Raw genomic sequence first — 19,809 nt, 5'->3', positions numbered from 1 at the left:
GTAAATATTTTTAAGATTAAAATTATTTTATGTCATCATTAAATTAATTTTTTTAAAAAAATCTTCATCATAGACTCTAAGGTGGAGGAACCGTAGGTGAAGCGGTGGTAGTGCGGAGAAGCCGCAGGTGTGCACTAGACTGGGGCCGAGGGGTGGGAGAACCATGAGCATCTTAGATAGGAGGGCCTGAGGTGAGGGGTGACGGTGGGAACCACAGGCGCATACGAGGGCAGAGGGTGTGGGAGAGGAGGGGGGGCGGTTGAGATCGAAGGATCTGCGCATGGGGGGGGTTCGCAAAAGCTTCGGACATCAAAGAAGGGGGTGGAGAGGTGTAGAACCCATCGGTGCGAGGTCGGGGGGAGGTGGGAACCGTGAGAGTGTGTGGGGCAGGGGGTGGTGGGTATGCAGAAGCCACCGGTGCTTGGTTGGGGGGGGGGGAGGAGGCCGACGACGGAGGGCCATGGGCACCGAAAGGGAGGAGGGTGGTCGCAGAAGTCCTGGGTGCCGAAGAAAGGGGCCGGTCGAGGAGGGGAGGTTGGGAACCACAGGCGCGTGGGGTGGGGGTCGTGGGCGTGCAGAAGCCATCGATGCCCGGAGGAGGAAGGCCGACGACGGAGGTTGGGGGGCACGTGGAGGAGTAGCTACGCGCAGGGGGTGCGAAGGAGCTGTCGGTGGCGCCAGAGGGTCTGGTGGGCACGAAGAAATTGCGGATGGTGCCGACGGAGAGAGGTGGGGAGGTGGGCAAAGGAGGAGGAGAATGGGGGGTGGTGCAGCGGTAGGGAGGCAAGCGACAAGAAACGTGCGGTGGCAGGGAGGCGGACGTCGGTTAGGAGAAATTATGAAGGAGAAGAAGAAGAATTTAAAAAATATATTATTTTTAAAAAAATAATAAAATATAAATAATAAAATGTTTTAAATATTTTTTATAATAAAATAATACTTATGGAGTACCGTAGCAAAACCCATGAACCTTTTATGTTCATCCAGCTCCTTGGCTTAGTAAGTTTGTGCATGTCTATCTATGTGTTTATGCATGTATATATGTATGTACATGCATACGTTTGTACGTATACATGTATGTATGCATATATACATATACATATGTACATATATATCTTGAATTTAGATAATTTGAGATATATGTATGTATGCATGCACATATACATGTACATACGCGTGTGTGTGTGTGTGTGTGTGTATCTTAGATTTGGACAATTTGAAATGCATCAAACCAAATGCAAGATACATTGGGTTCAAGGTGAGAGCTGGATCCCTCTGATCTCAACTCGAATTTTTAGGACAACCATCTAAACCATCAGAGATCAAGCCTAAACCATTATGCCCTGTGTAGATCTCAACCTAATCAAATTCAAATTTAATCTAAGTTTTAGATTAAACATCCAATCTGCATAGCTTAAACCTTGTTTTTCCATGACTTGAACCAATCCAAATTGTGTCCGTGTTGAAAATTTTGCAGCTATGCTGGAGTTGGACTCAGGTGATCGGATTCAGCACTGGATTGAATTGGATTTGGGTTGTTTAAAACCCCCTTTTTTTATTTTTTTGATAGGAATCTCGGTATCTTTTGGTTGAATGAGTTTGGGCTAGCCTTCAGACCCAAACCAACTAAAACTGGGTACGAGTTTCCGAACCGGCCAATATACAATTCAACACAACCCCGCGCCTGGGTGGGTGTCCCATGTCGAGCGAGACAACATACCATATCCATTCCTCTGTTAAGCTATCACGCACGTGTACAAATACGGCTTCACCGACAGTCAATATCGAATCCTAGCCGTCCAATAGCGCTTTCTACGAACACCTATGGTCGGTAATCTCCGTACAACCGAACGCACATCAAGACGGTCATTTGATCTACCGCTGTGATGTTCGTGACGCGGATCCGAGCATCAAGAAATGCCGGACCACTTTAAGACAACGATGCTCCTCGGACCATCTCGACAACGCCCTCCCCCTTTCCACCTTCCGTCCTCGGTCCACCATCGCGTTCCCTTTATTCCGAAGCAAAGGGTTTGGAAAACCCCAACCTCCTCTATTTTTATTATAATAATTCCTCCCATCTGGTCTCTCCAGAACCGAATCCATTCCCCTTTAAATTAACAAAACCCTCGTTACCCTCCTCCTACCCGAAACTCTCTCCAGAAATCCCCCCAACAGATCTCCGGCGCGGCGATGATGGCCACCACCCCGGCCCCGACCCCGACCCCGACCCCGCTCCCCATCTCCAACCCCCAGTCCGGCGCCGCCGCCGCCACGGCCTCCTCCGGTTCCACCGGCAGCGGTGCCGCCCCGATTGCCACCCCGGCTTTCCGCCTCTTCCTCTCTCGCCTCTCCGACTCCGTCAGCCGCTCTCTCTCCAATCGCCGCCCCTGGTCGGAGCTCATCGACCGGTCCGCCTTCTCCCGCCCGGACTCTCTCTCCGACGCCTCCTTCCGCGTCCGCAAGAACTTCGCCTACTTCCGCGTCAACTACGTCGCCCTCCTCGCCGCCGTCCTCGCCCTTTCCCTCCTCTCCAATCCCTTCTCCCTCCTCGTCCTCCTCGGCCTCCTCGCCGCCTGGTGCTTCCTCTACCTGTTCCGCCCCGCAGATCCGCCGCTCGTCCTCTTCGGCCGCACTTTCTCAGACCGCGAGACCCTCGGCGCCCTCGTCTTCCTCTCCGTCTTCGTTATCTTCCTCACCTCCGTCGGATCCCTCCTCATCTCCGCTCTCATGGTCGGCGTCGCCATCGTCTGTGCCCACGGCGCCTTCCGCGTGCCTGAGGACCTCTTTCTCGACGACCAGGAGCCCGGCGGCGCCGCTGCTGGTCTCCTCTCCTTCCTCGGAGGGACTGCCTCCACCGCCACCGCCGCCGCTGTCCCCGCCGTCGCCGCTCGCGTCTGATGATGATGCGGATCTGGTGGTGAGGCCGTGAGATTTCTTTTGACTCGTTACCTTTCTTTCTCTGTAGGGGAGGGAAAAAAATATTGATCTAAGCTTTGTTCGGTTCTGGTTCTTTCGCAACTATATATGCACACAAATCGTAATATAGAATTCTGGATTCTTGTAAGTTTTAAGTTGATGAGTGCGTACAATTGGTTATCTCCTCTCCTAGATCTATTTGTCTGTTGAAAGAATAGATCTGATATGTTCTTGAATACATAATAAGTCTTTTTTCTTATTTAGAATGGTTTCCCTGCTATGATGTTTTGGTTTGATGTGGTTGTTTTTGCTCAAGGCGAGAGTGGACCTGGGTGTTATGTGGCTTCTGGTTTTCTTATCTTTTTCCATGGGGATCTGAGCTGATCTTCAGCATTGTGAGTGATGGATGATTAGATCTGCTTGTTCTTAGCACATAGGTTCTAGATCTGGAGCAGGGACTTCTACTTGTTTATGGTCTGCAACTTATTTTTTTCTTAAGATTTAAAAGAGCTGTTTTATTTTCCAGAATCTGTTTTCATAAATTTGTATTTTTAGTTTACTGCAGCTTGCAACATAAATGATATTCATCGTAGGTATGATTAATTAGAACTAGTGTACGAAAATTATAAGAAGCGGCTAAAAGGTTTCTCCCCTCCAACAAATGTGTTCCAATTTCATTTTTGGTGTATTGGGAAATTTGTGGGGACACGCTAGGCTATGGAAATTCAATGTGCTGGGCTATGGAAATTTTTGTGATGGAAAAAATTGGAGATTGATAGACTGTGATGTTGTGATGTAACAGGGAGTAATATTTTTTTCGTCATATTTTTACTCATGGATTGAGAAGGAGATGCACATCAATGCACAATGGCACTACCTTGTAGATATCTCAGGTAAATCAGTCTTGATGCATGGTTTTATTGTGTCATTAGTAAGGTTTTAGACTGAGTGGTAACTAGTTCTGGACCTTTTGGCAACCCCATACGAGATTCAGTGTTATATCTGCTGCATGAAAAAAAATATAATTGTCTTCATGATTAGCTGTATAGGGTAAACTTGAAAAATATATGGAACTGAAAGGTTGTTCATGTTGTCTAGAAATGGGATTTCTTTTTGTTTGTAGAATTTGAACCATGCTTCAATCGAATGGAATTAGAATTCAAATTTCAAGAAGATCACCTAGCTACTTGCAAGCTTTTTTCTCTTCATCTTCTCTCTCTCTCTCTCTCTCTCTCTCTGTGTGTGTTTGTGTGTGTGTGTACAGATTGAACATTGGTTTAAGATAGAGATGCCTGCGAGTATAGCTAGCATTAGCATTCCTCGTTACCTTTTGACTCTTTTACAATGCACTTCTGTTATGTTTTTGTGACATTTTTAGTTTGTTCCTATGAGTGAATTAATATTTGTTGAACAGGAGAAGTTCTTGTGGATCTAACTATGGGCATTGATTTGAATTTTAGTCATGGTGTTAATTATGGCATCACATTTGAGCAGTGGAGAATAAATGGCACTTGTATCCCATCATGTGCTGGCATGTATGATAAGGCATATGGAGAAGCTTGTTCCTTTGGCAATTGTTAATTTTGAATGCCTTCAGTACATGTTTTCTCCCTGTGGCTCATATAATTCTAGCTTAAAATTTGTGCATCATAATGTTATTCTTGCAGATTAATTTTAGTAATTTATTAAGCAGACACCGCAGCCAATCCATATTTTCTGTGGCCAGAGAGAACAAAATATGTCAGTTACTTCTGTGATTTGACTAGGTCATGCAACAGATGGAAGAAAATGATTTCTTTCTTTGGAAAAAAAAAAAAAAAAAGGTTCTATGATCATGTGAGTTTTAATTCAGTAATGAAGATGTTTAGTTTGTTAAAGATCAAGAGCAGTATTTGTATAGATTTTTACAGACAGTTGAATTTGGTACCATTATTCTGGTCTCGGTATAAATGTGCCTAGGACTGGTCTGGAAAAGTTTTTACTGTTGGTAATGGGAATGAATTTGATTGAGATTTACAATAAAATCTCAGAGGTTTCTTTTTTATTACTTTGCTCCATGGCATGATTCCATTAAATGCCTGAAGTTTAAGGCTACTTTGGTGATGGCAGCTCTGCCCTTTTCATCCATGACATGCTGTCTCAATCATTTTGTGGTATACAAAAATTTCCTATCTTCTTAACTGTTATAATAGAACATTAGTTTTCCTTGTATTGGTGGTAAACTTTAGAGTGATTAATATCTGCATGTTCAGACTTGTACAATATTCGTTTGTACTTATCATTGAACTTTGGTAGCTAAGCTACAGTATTTTTTCTTGGTATGTTCTTTACTTTAGAAACAAGCTGTGTTAAGATCTGTGATCTCATGGATGAATGTGCATAGGGCTTTGAGTTGGATGGAACAAAAGTTGCCAATCAGAGTAGAAGGTGAGAAGTTAATAATGAAGAATTATGAAGCTACCCCTTGTTAGAAAATGAGAAGAGAAAATTAGAAATAAGAACAAGTACAGATCTTAATGGAAAATTAATCCATTGTTCCTCAAACAAGTTTTGATTACGGAGAGTAACCTTCATGCTCATTATATTTAGTTGTCTATAATCTTCAGCATGTTGTACAAGTTCAACTTTGATTCTGTGACTCTGATCCATGGTCTAAATTTTTTGCCCAACAAGCTATTTGAAGTATTGCCTTACAAGGTATCAATTCCAGAGTTGAGATGTATTACAGACATGTTTTTCCTTGCAGTATAATGGCAGCTCTGTTCGCCTCTAATAAAGGCTCAGGTTTTCAATCAAATGGTAGGATGCCTATGCAAGTCTAAGCTTTTCTGGACCTAGGATTATCTGCTTGCATTTAGCATGTGTTTGCAATGCATTGACTTGAAGATCGACAATTGTGATTTCTGAGTTGTATAGATAACCATAAATTAGTTGATATTGATCAGTTTTTCACAGCTGCCCGCAACTTCAGGTTGTCCCTTCCACACAGTGGTCCCGTCCACACAATCGTTGCAATATTTCTGGCATGAGCTTGGTGGTGCCGGCGCCGGCGGCTTTTATTTTTATTTTTATTTTTATTTTTATTTTTATTTTGTTTTATTTATTTATTTATTTATTTATTTTTTTGTGGCACGTGTTTTTTTTTTTTTTTTTTTCGGGGGGCCGGGGAGGGGGGGTGCGGGGGCCGGGGTTAGTTTCAATCCTGGTTCCTTCTGCTACATTACGTCATTGCCATTATAACTTCCTCTAGGCACTTGTTATTAACTTCAGTCTTCAGGACTTCACTTTGGCAATTTTTTGTCCGAGAATGCCCTTGTAGCTCATTAGATCTTTGGAGACCTCCATCCACAAAAACCTGATCTAACCCATAATAGGTCTTTTGCCTCGCAAGTACCCACATACTAGTTCGTAATAGATGAACAAAGCACTTGCATGTTCTATTTGTGCTGGTTTTTGTCTCCACATTTTATGGTTATTATACATGTTTATCAGCCAAGTAAATCAGAAAACAGATATATGACTGCATGTCAGCAGAGTTAACCATTGTGGTGGTTTTCTTGCACAGTCGGTGAAAAAATTAAGAGCAGAGAAGGATTTAGAATCTGATTTATATAAAAGAGTGCCAAGGTTGCGTATTTGGTTGATGAAGAGTGGCAAGACGGCAGTAGTACATGAACAATGTTGAAAGACATAAGAGCAATGACACGTCTGACATCACTTATGAAGAACCGCAAGGAGCCTATACCAACTTAAGCATGTATCTTGGTGCTTGTTGTAAGGACTATAGTTATGTGCTTTATCCACGGATGACGCCAGACCGCAACGATACAAAAGACATGTCTTGCATCACTCATGAAGAACAGCAATGAGCCTAGACCACCTTAAGCATGCATCTCGGTGCTCATTCCAAGGACTTCATTATTATGTGCTGTTGCTGTGCTATATGGTGGCATCATGGTATGGTACTGTGTTGTGCCTGTCACATGGTGGGGACCTGCTTCAGAAAACATGGTTGCATGAACCAATGTAATTTGGCATGCATGATACCGTGGTTCCAGCCATTGTACTGTGTCTATATCTGATTGGTGGGATACATGATATGTTTCCTAGTTTTTCTAGTCAATCCATTCCCTGGTTGTTTTTCCCTTAATAATCCCCTCTTGTTTTCCTAAAATTCAGATGTGGTGTCTGTTGCTGCTTAAATTGATCGAAGCCGAAAAACTGATGGTTGAGATCGAAAGACGGATGTCTGATCCTCGTGCAGGGATGTCGGCGCTGGAATGACTTGCAAAATAAGTTTTGAATCAGAGGTTGTGGTTCTAGCGAGGATCTTCCGATGCTCAAGTCAGAAAAGTAAAGAACAAAAGAGCAGCAATTGGTTCTTTGAGAGAAATTTGATCTGACTCACCGGATCCTCGTAGTTCTGGTTGTTTATATAAAAAGATATCGGACAGTTGGATTGTTAGCTGTGAGATTGTACGATTTCGAGATTGTTGGGCCATTGAAATTGTCGTATTTGACGAGATAATTCAGTCCTTAATCGCTCCCATTAGATCAAAGGAGATTGTTACGCTAGATCTTATCTTTTCGGAATGGATAACTGTCGTACTAGATGAAGGGGCGGGTCGGCTGAGGCAGCTCATGCATAGGTCGGACGCCTCAGCTCAGCAAGGAGATGGACTTCTCGGCTCATACATCAGTCAGCGGTCGTGTTGATGATCCGAGAGCCTGAAATGTCTTGCGATGTTGTGTCGATCTGAGGTACTCATGGTAACCATCGTAACACTACCCCCTACTCTCGAGTATGAGAATCAGGCGAAGTGAGTACTTCAAAAGTGCCTCAGATCCGGTGCCATGTGTTCCTGCCTTCACGCTTGTCTTCTGCATTTAAGGCTTATGACGTCAGCTTGATATAATTGATGCGGACGGATGTAACTGATGGGATCATTCAGACGACAGTTCTCTCGAGATTTTAATTACTTTTGCAGCGATTTTTCATTTTTTTCCTCTTTTAAATTTACATCTTGAAGGATAGGTATCCACAAATCTCATTTTGTGCCGATTTTTCATCACGATTCCTTGGGACATGATGTATTCACAGCGCATGAAGAGATTTGAGCAGATTTTGGTCCGTAGGAGACAGGTTGTGGTTTCGATTGTCGAAACGGAACCCACGATCAGGAAAGAAGATCGTGTTGCTCCTGCCATTGAGCCCACATCTCCACCATTTGAAGCCGTGGTGCAGGATTTTTCAAAAAAAAATTCGGTTGGTGGGGCACCGTCGGAGACAGCATCGGAAACGAGCACCGAGGGACGCTCCAAAAGGGATTCGATTGAGGTATCGTGGATGGCGGAGGCGGTTGACAATCCGGAGAAGGATCTGGTGATGGCGATGGAAATTGGGAGATCTCTGGAGATAGTGACTCCTGCCTGGCGCCTTCTGGCATCCACTTCTTCTGTAGGACCTTCAGATTCGATGCCTTGTGCTCCATTCGTAGGAGAGAAACTCTAATCCACGATGGAGTACCTTGCTCTATCCGTAGGAGAGAAACTCCAATCCACGGTGGAGTACCAAAGGAACCTCCTACCACCAGTCGAGAGGTTGCTTCTCGACGAACAAAGGGGGGAGAAGTGACTTGCTGATGCTTTAAGATCTCTTGCACATGTGGGCCGATATTTGGTGAGCCTTGTCAGTTTCAATCTCGATGTTCCGATGATGAAGAAGGAAGAGATCGATTTGTTGAAGTACTGATCAGAGCAATTAGAAAGAAATATTATCGAGCTGGTCAAGGAACTTGGCTTCATTGAGGAGGCTCTTCAAGAGGCCCAGGAGTCGATCCTTCTTTGAGATGAAGAACTGGGGTGGGTCAAAAGAAAGATTGTGGCCTTCGAGCAGCTGAAATTCAGGGATGACAAGAAAATCGAAGGTCACGAGGAGTGGATTAGAATCCTCAAGAAATAAAAATTTGAGGCCAAAAGAGACAACCGTCGGGCCCATGATGACCTAGAGCATCTGAGGAGGATACCTGAGGTGAGAAGAGGTTCTCCTCATCTTGAAACTCACCCTCAAAGAAGCCCCAGTGGGGGTCCGACCAAGAGGGCCAAAACTTTCGAGGAGACTAGCCGTGGAAAGAGAGCTCCTCGAGGAGATGGGCGTTCCGCTTCTAAGGGAGTTTAGACCTCCCCAGAGCCGCTTTCGAGAATCTAGGAGGCCAGATCGGAGATGGAGCACCTGAAGAAAAAGTTGGAAGAGAGAAAGATAAATCATAAGCTTCTCTGGGATAAATTTATAAATCAGGAGATTTTACTTAAACGTGCTGAAAGCAGGAGAAAGCAAATGAAAAAAGAAGGGGCTAAGATCATAGTCCAAGCTTGCAGGGCAGCGTTCTTCGCGGGCTTTGAAAAGTGCAAGTCCATTGCCCAGGTGCATCTTCCTCCTGACCTCATTCAGCAGCTTCAAACTGATTGTTCGGACGAAGATTTGCTGGCGGTGTTGTAGGATAACTTGTCAAGATTCACGATGACGTCCCACTTTTCAAATGAGATGGAAAAGGCCAACGTAGCTGTTCAGATCAAAAGCATCGTCTGCACCAAAAAATATCATCCTACAGATGACTGCCCTGGCAATCCCCCTGAGGAATGACTTATGCTCTCTTCTTCTTTTGTTTTTATGATTCGAGACCCCTGGTCTTGTAATAAAATCTTTACAGGAACAAATGTAATCTTTTTCTTTTGATAAATATAAACCATACTTTTTAAACATGTGAAAACTCGGCCCCAGACTATAACTACAAAAACTAGAATAATAGCCCAAACGAATGCTTAGCCTGTTATGCTTCGAGCAAGGCACGAGCTGAGCTGAAAGTAAGGCGAAAATTTGAGCTGACTCTAGCTGTAGTTATTATGATCCAGGGTGAATTTTCATACCTGTCGTATAGATTTTGAAAAAGATTGAAATTTGAATTGCCTCCGTATGGGAGTAATTGACGCACGTCTGTACGCATTCCTTCAAAAGTGACGTAAAGTGTGATTCCTCTGTCACTGGCATTAACTACCATATCGACGGCAACAATCATGTCCATTTGCAGTCTCCACGCATCGCACGTACGTTAATCATCTGATAATGCACGTCCCTGCAATTAGTGTGCAGACGGGATGTGACTTTTGATAGTCCCGTTCAAGTCTGAGGTTATTTAAAATTTTCAGACAGGACGAGACACGGACCTTACAAAGTTGCGGTTAACTTTCCCTTCCATTGTGAGTTCCTCACTTCTTCATCCTTTTATGACTTTTCTGTATGAGAGAGATGGCTACCATGAAGCCTAACTTTGCGCCGTTGGACTTCAAGTCAGAAATGACAGAGCAAGACATAATCTTGCTACATGAGCAGTATCAAATACCTCTCGCATTTCAACTTCAAGTTTCGGGACTAGATGATCGAGTTTACCGTCCGCCTCTAGGACGTATGGGCTTCTATGAGGAGTGCTTTCGAGTTGGGGAGAGGCTTCTTCTCCATCTTTTTTTCGTGGCACTCCTTCAATACCATAAAATATCACCATGCACAGTGGTCCCGAATGCATGGTGGTATATATGCGGATTCACCACGGTATGCGTACTGGCTAGAATTATGCCGAACGTCACATTCTTTCACTTTCTCTTTAGCCTCAAACAGCATCCTGACTCACACGGGTGGTGGTATGCGACTCCGCGGAGGAAGAAGGATGGCTTTCGCTTGATATTTTTGGATATGCTTTCTGCTGTGCACGACTAGAAGCTAAGGTTTCTCTTCATCTCACAGACATCAGGCAAAGACTGAAACTTTACTACCTGGGATGAACCCCAAGAAGCTTCATTAAAAGAGCCTTCAATGAGCAAGACCTTGGAGTAGGAGATGGCAGCTCTGCGAGGCTTCAAGATTCCAGAGTTGAAGGAGCTACTATCGGCTCAGATGTTGTTTAATGTCGGTATTAGCCAAATCACTCCCTAGGGTATGCGAGTAATCTGTTCTGGTCTTAATTCTTCTAGCTTTGTTCATCTTATAATTCTTTTGCTATGATTGCAGAGCTGAAAGTTAGGAAGAGCTCAAGCCCACCAAAGAGAAAGAGAAAAATCCAACGGAAAAGAAGTGCCAAGCTCGTTGCTGAGCGGAACCTTCGGATTAAAGTTGAAAACCCTGCACAATCGACCCTGGAGGTCAGGGAGTCCGAACCTTCCCCTTCGGAGGATCATGAGATTGCGCGGGTGAGAGAGGACTTGCCTACCATCTTTGCCGCTATAGGTTATTGGGAGGGTCATGCAAAACAAGGCCTGGAGGAGGTGATTCTGAGCTTATCTGCTCCCCCCAGCTCACCAACCCGACCAGCTTCACTCGTAGTCTAATCTTCCTCGGATGAGGCTCCAGCTGAGGTTGCCAACACGTCTGAAACTGCTCCACCTGGGTTGAAGCTTGAGACCTCAGCGTTAATAGATCCCATGCTGGCGAGCGAGCTACTCTCCGGACTGATCCTCCCTGTCGATGCAAACGAGCTACTGGGCATTGCTCGGAGAGAGATGAGGAGAGGAGCCATGGATTGCCTCATCCGGATATGTCGGGACTTTCTCACTTAGCACCTACTGTATGCTCATTTATCACTTATGAATTTTTTTTTTTACTTACCAGCTCGTCCATTACCTGAACAGGTGCATTGAAAGTTTTTGTGAGCTGGCCAAAGAGGCGAAGAAGTCTGGGCTCGAAGTTGAGATGCTCAAAAGAGCAAGAGAGAAGGTCGGTGAAGTCTCCATGAGAGCCAATGCCACCAAGAGGAGAGCCGAAGATGCTGAGGCGGCGTTGAGAAAGACTATTGAGGAGAATTCTCGACTGATCAGAGAAATAAAAGAGCTAAAGGCCCGCCTAGGGATTGAGGAGAAGCGATCAGTCAAGGTCACTTCTAAGGTTGTAGAGGACTTTCGAGCCTCTGAAAAATGTGAGAAAGAAAAGACTAAATACTCTGCCAATGCCTATGATGCTGGAAAGCAGTCTATTCGAGTCCGAGTTGCCACCAAATATTTGGGTCTGGATTTGAATTTTTTAGACGAAATTTGGGATCTTACCATGATGGATGACTCAACGACCGGCAGCTCAGCTCCAGGCACCACCTCATAATCTTTGTATTTCTTTCTTTTCTTTTTTTTTTGAATCCTTTTGGGATCATTTGTAAGAAAACTTAAAAGAAATAAAATAAGAACCTTTTTGTCATACCTTGGCTAGTGGACTTACTTATGCCGATATGAGGCAATTCAATTTTGAACGATAATCTTATTTTGCTCCCTTAAATGCAGACAATTACAGAGAATGACGGTTGATGACTCATCCGATAAGATCACACCTGAAAAATAGCACAAGACCTGAGAAAATGCGCCACGTGGGCCTATTCCCCTTTGCAAAGCATCGCAAGGATTTAGTCCCACTTTGAAAAAAGTGCATCATTAGTTGCTTGGCTATTAACTCCTGGGAAGCACTCATTGACGATTGATGTGGTTGCTAGTGCCTATAAATAGAAAATCAAAGAGCAAAGGGATCTCCATTTCTCCTTCTATAGCAAGAAGTCTTTTTCTTCGACTGCTGCCATGTCTTTGCCTTTGAATCTGCCATCCTTGAAGCAAATCAAGCAACGAGTGAGAGAGCAAAATACCTTTGCAAGGGATGCCTGTCGAAGGTATCTAGCTCGCGAAAGGGAGAGAGCTAGGTGGGCTGGTGCATCCTCCTCCCATGGGGTTCCCCCTTCTTCTAGAGCTACCGCTCCAAGGATGATGCCGGCATTGCTGTCACCACTTTCTCTGCCCGAGCACATCCTGCCTACAGTTCAGGAGCACTATATTATGGAATTTTGAAATTCTGCGGCATTCAGGAGGGAAATGCTCGACGTCACCACCACCGCCTTCATCCAGGGCTTTGATGATTGCAAAGTCCATCTATAGAAGATAATGCCGCATCTAGAACTCCACAGCATACAAGCTAGCGGCACCGATAAAGAGATGGAGATCTCGATGGATGAAGATTGAATCAGCTCACTCGGACGGTGAGGAGGTGAGGTCCTTGATGGATGAAGATCGAACTAGCTTATCTGGCCGATCTGATATTCCATCGATTAATTGCAGCGGGATGTCCCTCCTCATCCTCTTTTTTTATTTTTCTCTCCATCTTCTGTCTTCCTTTTACCTTCCTTATTTTCTTCTCTTGTTTGCAAGACACTACCTGGAGCAACTGTCCTCTCTTTGTAAAGCATGTATCAGCTTTTCCTTAGTAAAGACTTTAATAAAAGAAATGCTTGATTTTTGCCTTCAAACTTGTATTTGTGTTTGTATCTGTGAATTTTTGTGTGTACTTTGCTCAACTCGTAGAGATCAACACAGCCAAATGCTTAGATCATCATGAGGAAACGCTCACTGCTTAGCTTAGTACGGGTGAAGTTTTAGGTAGCTCAGCTTTAGCACAACTGAGGCATCATAATAACTATCTCAACGCTACCCCCTATTCTTGAGTTTGAGGCAATGCTTCAGGCGGAAGGAATGCTGTTGAGATAATGCCTCTGGCCATATGTTGTCTGTCTTTTTGCTCCTCTTTTGAGAAGGCAGAGTGTGCCAGCGGCAATCTTATGCCTATAGCATCCAAGACTTATTTTGAGGTCTGATTAGTTATCCCTCTAAAAGTTTCCTAAGGATCTCCCTCCACTTCTCGAACGAGTCGAGCTCTGCATGGGTCTTATAAGTTAGCCCCGTTCAGAGTTGTCGAGGTATTCTTGAGGATCTGATAAGTTAGTCCTCATGAATGGCATTGTGTGCCTGCGGCAATTTAGTGCCTGCGGTATCTAATACTTCTCGTCTTCGCATGAGAGGCATTGTATGCTGGTGGCGAGCTTGTGCCTGTGACATGCACTCTTGACGGTCTTCTAAGGGTTTGATTAGTTATCTCTCACGAGTGGTGTTGTATGCCTGCGGTATCTAGCACTTCTCGTCTTCGCATAAGAGGCATTGTGTGCTGACGGTGAGCTTATGCCTGAGGCATGCACTCTCGATGGTCTTCTGTGGGTCTGATTAGTTATCCCTCACGAGTGGTGTTCTGTGCCTGCTGCGATCTTATGCCTACGACATCTAGCACTTCTCATCTTCGCACAAGAAGCATTATGTGCTGGTGGTGAGTTTGTGCCTGTGGCATGCACTCTCGATGGCCTTCTGAGGGTCCGATTAGTTATCTCTCACAAATGACGTTATGTGCTTACGACGATCTTGTGCCTACAGCATCTAGCACTTCTCGTCTTCGTGCGAGAGGCATTATGTGCCAGCGACGAGTTTGTGCCTATGACATGCACTTTCGGTGGCCTTCTGAGGGTCTAATTAGTTATCTCTCATGAGTAGTATTATGTGCCTGCAACGATCTTGTGTCTGTGGCATCTAACACTTCTCGTCTTCACACGAGAGGCATTGTGTGCTGGTGGCAAGCTTGTGCCTATGACATACACTCTCAGTGATCTTCTGAGGGTTTGATTAGTTATCTCTCACAAGTGACGTTGTGTGCCTGCGATGATCTTGTGCCTGCAGCATCTAGCACTTCTCATTTTTATACGAGAGGCATTATGTGCCAGCGATGAGCTTGTGCCTGTGGCATGCACTCTCGACGGCCTTGTGAGGGTCTGATTAGTTAAGGGTCTCTCTCCGCTTCTCGAGCGACTCGAATTCTACAGGGGTCTAGTAAGTTAGCCCCACCTCGAAGTCGTCAAGGTCTTCTCGAGGGTTTGGTAAGTTATCCCTCATGCTAGTTGACCGTCGTTATGGTTCAAGATCTCAAGTAGGAGGAGGATGCAACTCTTGAAAGATTCAGGCAGCCATCACAAACCAATGGCCTTGCAAATTTTATTTCCATAGAAAATGTTATTACATCATTGGTAATATATGTAGAGGTTTGCCGAATTTAAATTAAAGTCCCGTCGAGCTGCTTTAGCCCATGAAGACTTCTTCAGCTATAACCTCTTGACGTTCCAGGGTAAAACTTCGCCTCTTCTGCTTTTTTGGCCGACAAGTTGGGTCCGTCTTTACATGATGTGATGTCACCTCAATATTGATGCCAGGTATGTTTGTAGCAGTCCAAGCGAAAAGATCCGTATTCTCTTACAAAAGATAAATTAGTCGGCATTTGGTTACCTTATATAAATGTGAGCGGATTTTCATCATCCGACTCGGATTCTCCTCGACTGGTTGGGAGCGTCCATCAACTAGGCCTTTCTTAGAATCCGAGCCCATTGGGAGTCTCAGGCGATTCCTCAGTAATCATGTGAATTTCTTTTCAGACGGATCGCTCTTATTCTGCCGCCTGCCCTCTAACCTGCTGTCACTCCTGACGTGCTGGCGCTTGCTGCGGCTGATGCAGAGGGAGAGGTTGCTGAGGTAGAGGGGGTGGCTGCTAAGTCCTCTGAGCTCGACGTTGAGGAGCCGCTCTCTAGATAAAATGATTTAGCCACCTCTGCCTGACAAGCCTCTCGATCTCGTCATGAACCTCGTGGCAGTCTTCAATATCGTGGCCACGGTCACGATGATAAAAGCAATATTTTGTCGGGTCTCGACGATATTCCGACCTGGTTCTCATCAATTGAAGCATAGGTAACTCAGGCCCCACTTCTAAAAATACCTCGCTTCAAGGGACAGTCAAGGGCGTGTAACTATCGTATTGCCTAGGCAGTGATAGTCATCGAACCCTTCTCGAGGGACTCCAAGATCGACGACCTCGAACCTCATTATTCTACCTCTGAGGTGGGGATCGGGAGCGTAGGCGGCTTTCTCAACTCTCCTTGGATGGCACTCCTTGCTGGATACCACTGCGGCTGAATCGGCAGGAGTATCATCGATGAAGGCTTCTTTCATGCGGGCATATTTCTCTGCACGGACAAGCATATCTGGGAGATTTCAAGGATAAGCCTTTATTAATGATTTTTTCAAGTCGTTCTTTAACAGACCGCTCATCATTGTGGCTATCGTTGTTGACTGGTCCAAGTTTTGGACCTCCAGTGTAGCCATATTGAATCTATTCATGAAGGAGCGGATCAACTCACCCTCTTTTTGCTTGATGGTATGGAGGTAGTCGGACTACTTCTACTGTCACCGACTGCTGATGAGATGACTGACGAAAGACTGGCACAGATCTTCAAAAGAGCGGATAGACGCTGGCCTCAAACTCGAGTATCACTATTGAGCGGCCCCTTTAAGGATTGAAGGGAACGCTCGACAAAAGATTGCATCCGATGCTCCCTAAAGAAGTATTGCTGCCTTAAAGGTCTCCACATGATCAACGGGGTTGGTAGTCCCGTCGTAGACCTCCAGCTGAGATAGTTTGAAGTGCAGGGGGAGCAGTTCCTGCATAATCCTCGGGACAAAAGGCGGCTGGCCGTTATACCCTTCATAGGGCAGCATCGAGAAGCCATTATTGTTGAGAGCTTTTTCTATTTTCTAATCCAACTATTGGTCGAGCTCTTGGAATCATCTTTCGAAGTCAACTTTATGGATGGTACCAGCCTCAGAGGGCAGAGGAGATCGACATCTGAGAGTTGAGTCATGGCCCAATTGTAGGCTTGGAGATCGTCATTGGACTTATTGCTAGGCCCTAGGATGACTCTGATGAGTCAACCTCCTCTCCAGACTTTGAGGAGGCACTTGCGGCTCTGGTCGAGATGGTGGTTGCGGAGCTACAGTCGAAACAGGATTCTGCGGAGCCATCGCTGTGGAAGGCACAAGCGGCACCACCGAGGAAACTATGTGACGCACCGCTGTGGGGGGTGCAGAGGCAATGGCGCCGCTTGAAAGGATGCGAGAAAGGTCTGGACCGCCTGGATTGCGGTTGTCAGATGCTGAACTTGCTGGGAGAGCTAACCGAATTAATCATCCATGATTAGCACCGACAGGGCTGGTTGAGTCGATGGAGGGATTTTCGGTGCCATCGGTTGAACTTGATTGTCAGCCTGACCGGCCGCCTGTCAAGAAATAGCGACATTAGAAAGTAGGAAAGATTTCTATCTTAGAGCCATGAATGCGAATGTAGCCCCTTGCTCTATCTGTTGCTGCTTAAATCGGTCGAGGTCGGAAGACGGATGATTGAGGTCGAAAGATGGACGTCTGATCCTTATGCAGGGATGCCGATGCTGGAGTAACCTGCAAAATAAGTCTCGAATTGAAGGTTGTGGCTCCGACGAAGACCCTCCGACGCTCAAATCAGAAAAGCAGAGAACAAAGAAACAGCACTAATTCTCTGAGAGGGATTTGATCTGACTCACCCAGATCTTCGGGGCTATGGTTATTTATATAGAAGGATATCAGATAGCTGAGTTGTTAGCCGTGAGATTGCACGATTTCGAGATTGCTGGACCGTTGAAATTGTCGTATTTGATGAGATAATTCAGCTCTTAATCGCTCCCGCGAGATCAGGAGAGACTGTTACACCAGATCTTATCTTTTTAGGATGGATATTTGCCGTACTCAATGAAGGAGTAAGTCGGCTGAGGCAGCTCATGCATAGGTCGGATGCCTCAGCTCAACAGAGAGACGGACTCCTCAGCTCATACATCAGTCAGCAGTCGTGTTGATGATCTGAGAGCCTGAAATGTCTTGCGATGTTGTGCCGATCCGAGGTGCTTATGGTAACCACCGTGATAGTGTCTATTATTTGCAAATGATCTGTATTTAGTTGATGGGACTGGAGAAGGTGTGAAGGTTATTCTAATGTATTTGCAGAAGTCCTTGAGGAAGAGGTTGCGGAATAACCTCGCGTATCTTTGTGGGGCATATTGATATTAGAAACGGGGTTAACAAGACATGGGATGTATCTTTGTGAGGAATATTGATATTAAAAATGGGGTTTTGCTGCCCAAATTGGTTAAAAAAAAAAAAAAAAAAGAACTCCGGCTATTTGGTTCTTGTCAACGTCACACAGTTCCATTGATGATTAACCGTGGTCGTGTAGAAATTTAACTACTTAAGGGGCAAAAAAAGAAATTTTAGTCATGAAGATTTCATTGTTATATTTTGGTGATTGTTCCGCCGAAGGACGGGGTCATGGTGTTTTTGGTGTAGAATTCTGCATCATGTTTATGAAGCAAGGTGTTCCTGCAGTTGTTTATCATGGCGAGGAAACATGCTGTGTCAGGCTCCCTTTTGCCACCATCTTTGCCAAGCTATGTGTTTTCTCTAAGAAAATGTTGCTCACTGCTCGAGCATTTTGTGTAGTTTAGTGTTTGGAACTGCTGAGCGGAACACCTATTCAAGGGAGGATACATTCTGAAATTTGGATACATCACCTTGATATGATTTGCCTGCTTATCAATCTTTTGTAGGTTTCCTTTCTCATACAAGAGTTCATCTGATTGTTGACTGAGGTGTTTGTAGAGTAATTGTCCTCCCTATGATCCATTATGATCAATGACTTTTTGTTCTATTTTCCAATAGATCTATTTGCACTTGCTAAAGCAGGAACTTGAGACTGCAAATTTTAGACATTTCTCAGATTCTAACTTCACCAGGAACTTCAGACTGCAAATTTGAGAATTTCTCAGATTCTAACTTCACGCTTGACCTAGAGTCTTTTTTTCTAACTTCACAGTTGACCTAGTGTCTTCTTTCTTTTTCCTCCCTCCTCCTCAAATCACCTTGATGGTGATATCAGGGTCTCCTTCAGTCAGGCTTGAATTTTGCACGCTTTGGTGAGTCTTGTGTGTTTTGGAATTGGGTGTCTTTTTGTTACCTTCCTGTAGTTTATGTTAGGTTGGTACGTGCACTTGTTAAATTGTGTTAGCCTTGTGTCTTCTGCTTATATGTGCCATGCCTAAGTCGAAAAATTTTTATTTCAGCCAACATCTCTACTAACATTGCTGCCGCTACCATGGTTGTTGGTGCCTCTTCCTCGCCAGTAGACCTATTCACAAGCTGGCTGGCCTGTCCATCCCGCTCAAACCTGAAGCATTTCGGATGGTCTAAGCTTGGCTTTCAAGCTCCATGGGCCGGACCAAGCTTGAAATATGAACCTGTCTATTAAATAGGATGAACTTGGATTTTGGTTCCCCCGCCCGAGACTGGTCTTCCGTATATCCTCCTCCGTTCTCCTCTTACATCCTCCTCTTTCTCACTTTTCTTCTTTCCTTCCGTATTCCATATTTTTTAAATAAAAAAAATAAAGAAGCCTCGGATCTCGCCTGAAGCTTGAAGCTAGAGTAAGAGTTGCCAGGAAAATAAGCCTCAAGGTCAGGCTAGCCTGGAGCTAGGTCTTGGCTAATTTTAATTATACATTGGGTTGAACTCAGCCAGTATCTGGCCCCGCCCGCTTGATGTTACTAGGATCATCGTTGTGGCCATCACATCATCGTTATCATCATGGCCACCAACGTCATATGTCCGATATCTCTGGTACCACCGGTGCCTCCACCATATTGTTAATGCCTCCAACACCGTTGCCATCTTCATTGTCTCCGTTGGTAATACCATCACTTTTACTACTATCAATATATTCACGGCCGGCCCTGGGGCGGGTCAAAGCGGGCGACCGCCCCAGGCTCCTATTTATTTTTTTTGTCTGGATAAATCAAATGCCTTCTTCCTCTCCCGAGCCCCAGCACCCAATGGTTTTTTTGGATAAACCAAACGTCTTCTCCCTCTCATAATCTGTAGCTCCTCTCCCCCGCCTCCTCCGTCTCCGATCTTTTCATCCTATTCTGCTGTCCATCGGTGATTCTTCCTTATTTTGGATGTCAAAAATCAGATCAAAATCCGTCAAAAAGTCAAGTAAATCTCTTCAATCCTCCTCTTTCAATCTGCTATGAACAATTAATATTTAAAATATATTAATTTTTAATAAATTTTTTTTTATTTGGCCCCAGG

The 19,809-nt window shown here is 44.8% G+C and overlaps 1 protein-coding gene across 1 annotated transcript; it reads left to right on the top strand.

Moving 5' to 3' along the window:
• The first annotated feature begins 2,028 nt into the window (after positions 1–2,028).
• Positions 2,029–3,178, top strand: LOC105045904 (PRA1 family protein B1). Its single transcript, XM_010924341.4, has one exon. It carries the CDS (start codon positions 2,194–2,196, stop codon positions 2,899–2,901), a length of 708 nt encoding a protein of 235 aa, XP_010922643.3. The 5' UTR covers positions 2,029–2,193; the 3' UTR covers positions 2,902–3,178.
• The last annotated feature ends 16,631 nt before the right edge of the window (positions 3,179–19,809 follow it).

The sequence above is a fragment of the Elaeis guineensis genome, chromosome 5, assembly GCF_000442705.2.
Source record: "Elaeis guineensis isolate ETL-2024a chromosome 5, EG11, whole genome shotgun sequence".
NCBI lineage: Eukaryota > Viridiplantae > Streptophyta > Magnoliopsida > Arecales > Arecaceae > Elaeis > Elaeis guineensis.
Note: the sequence above shows the minus strand (reverse complement) of the source record. Positions and strands in the feature narration are given on the sequence as shown.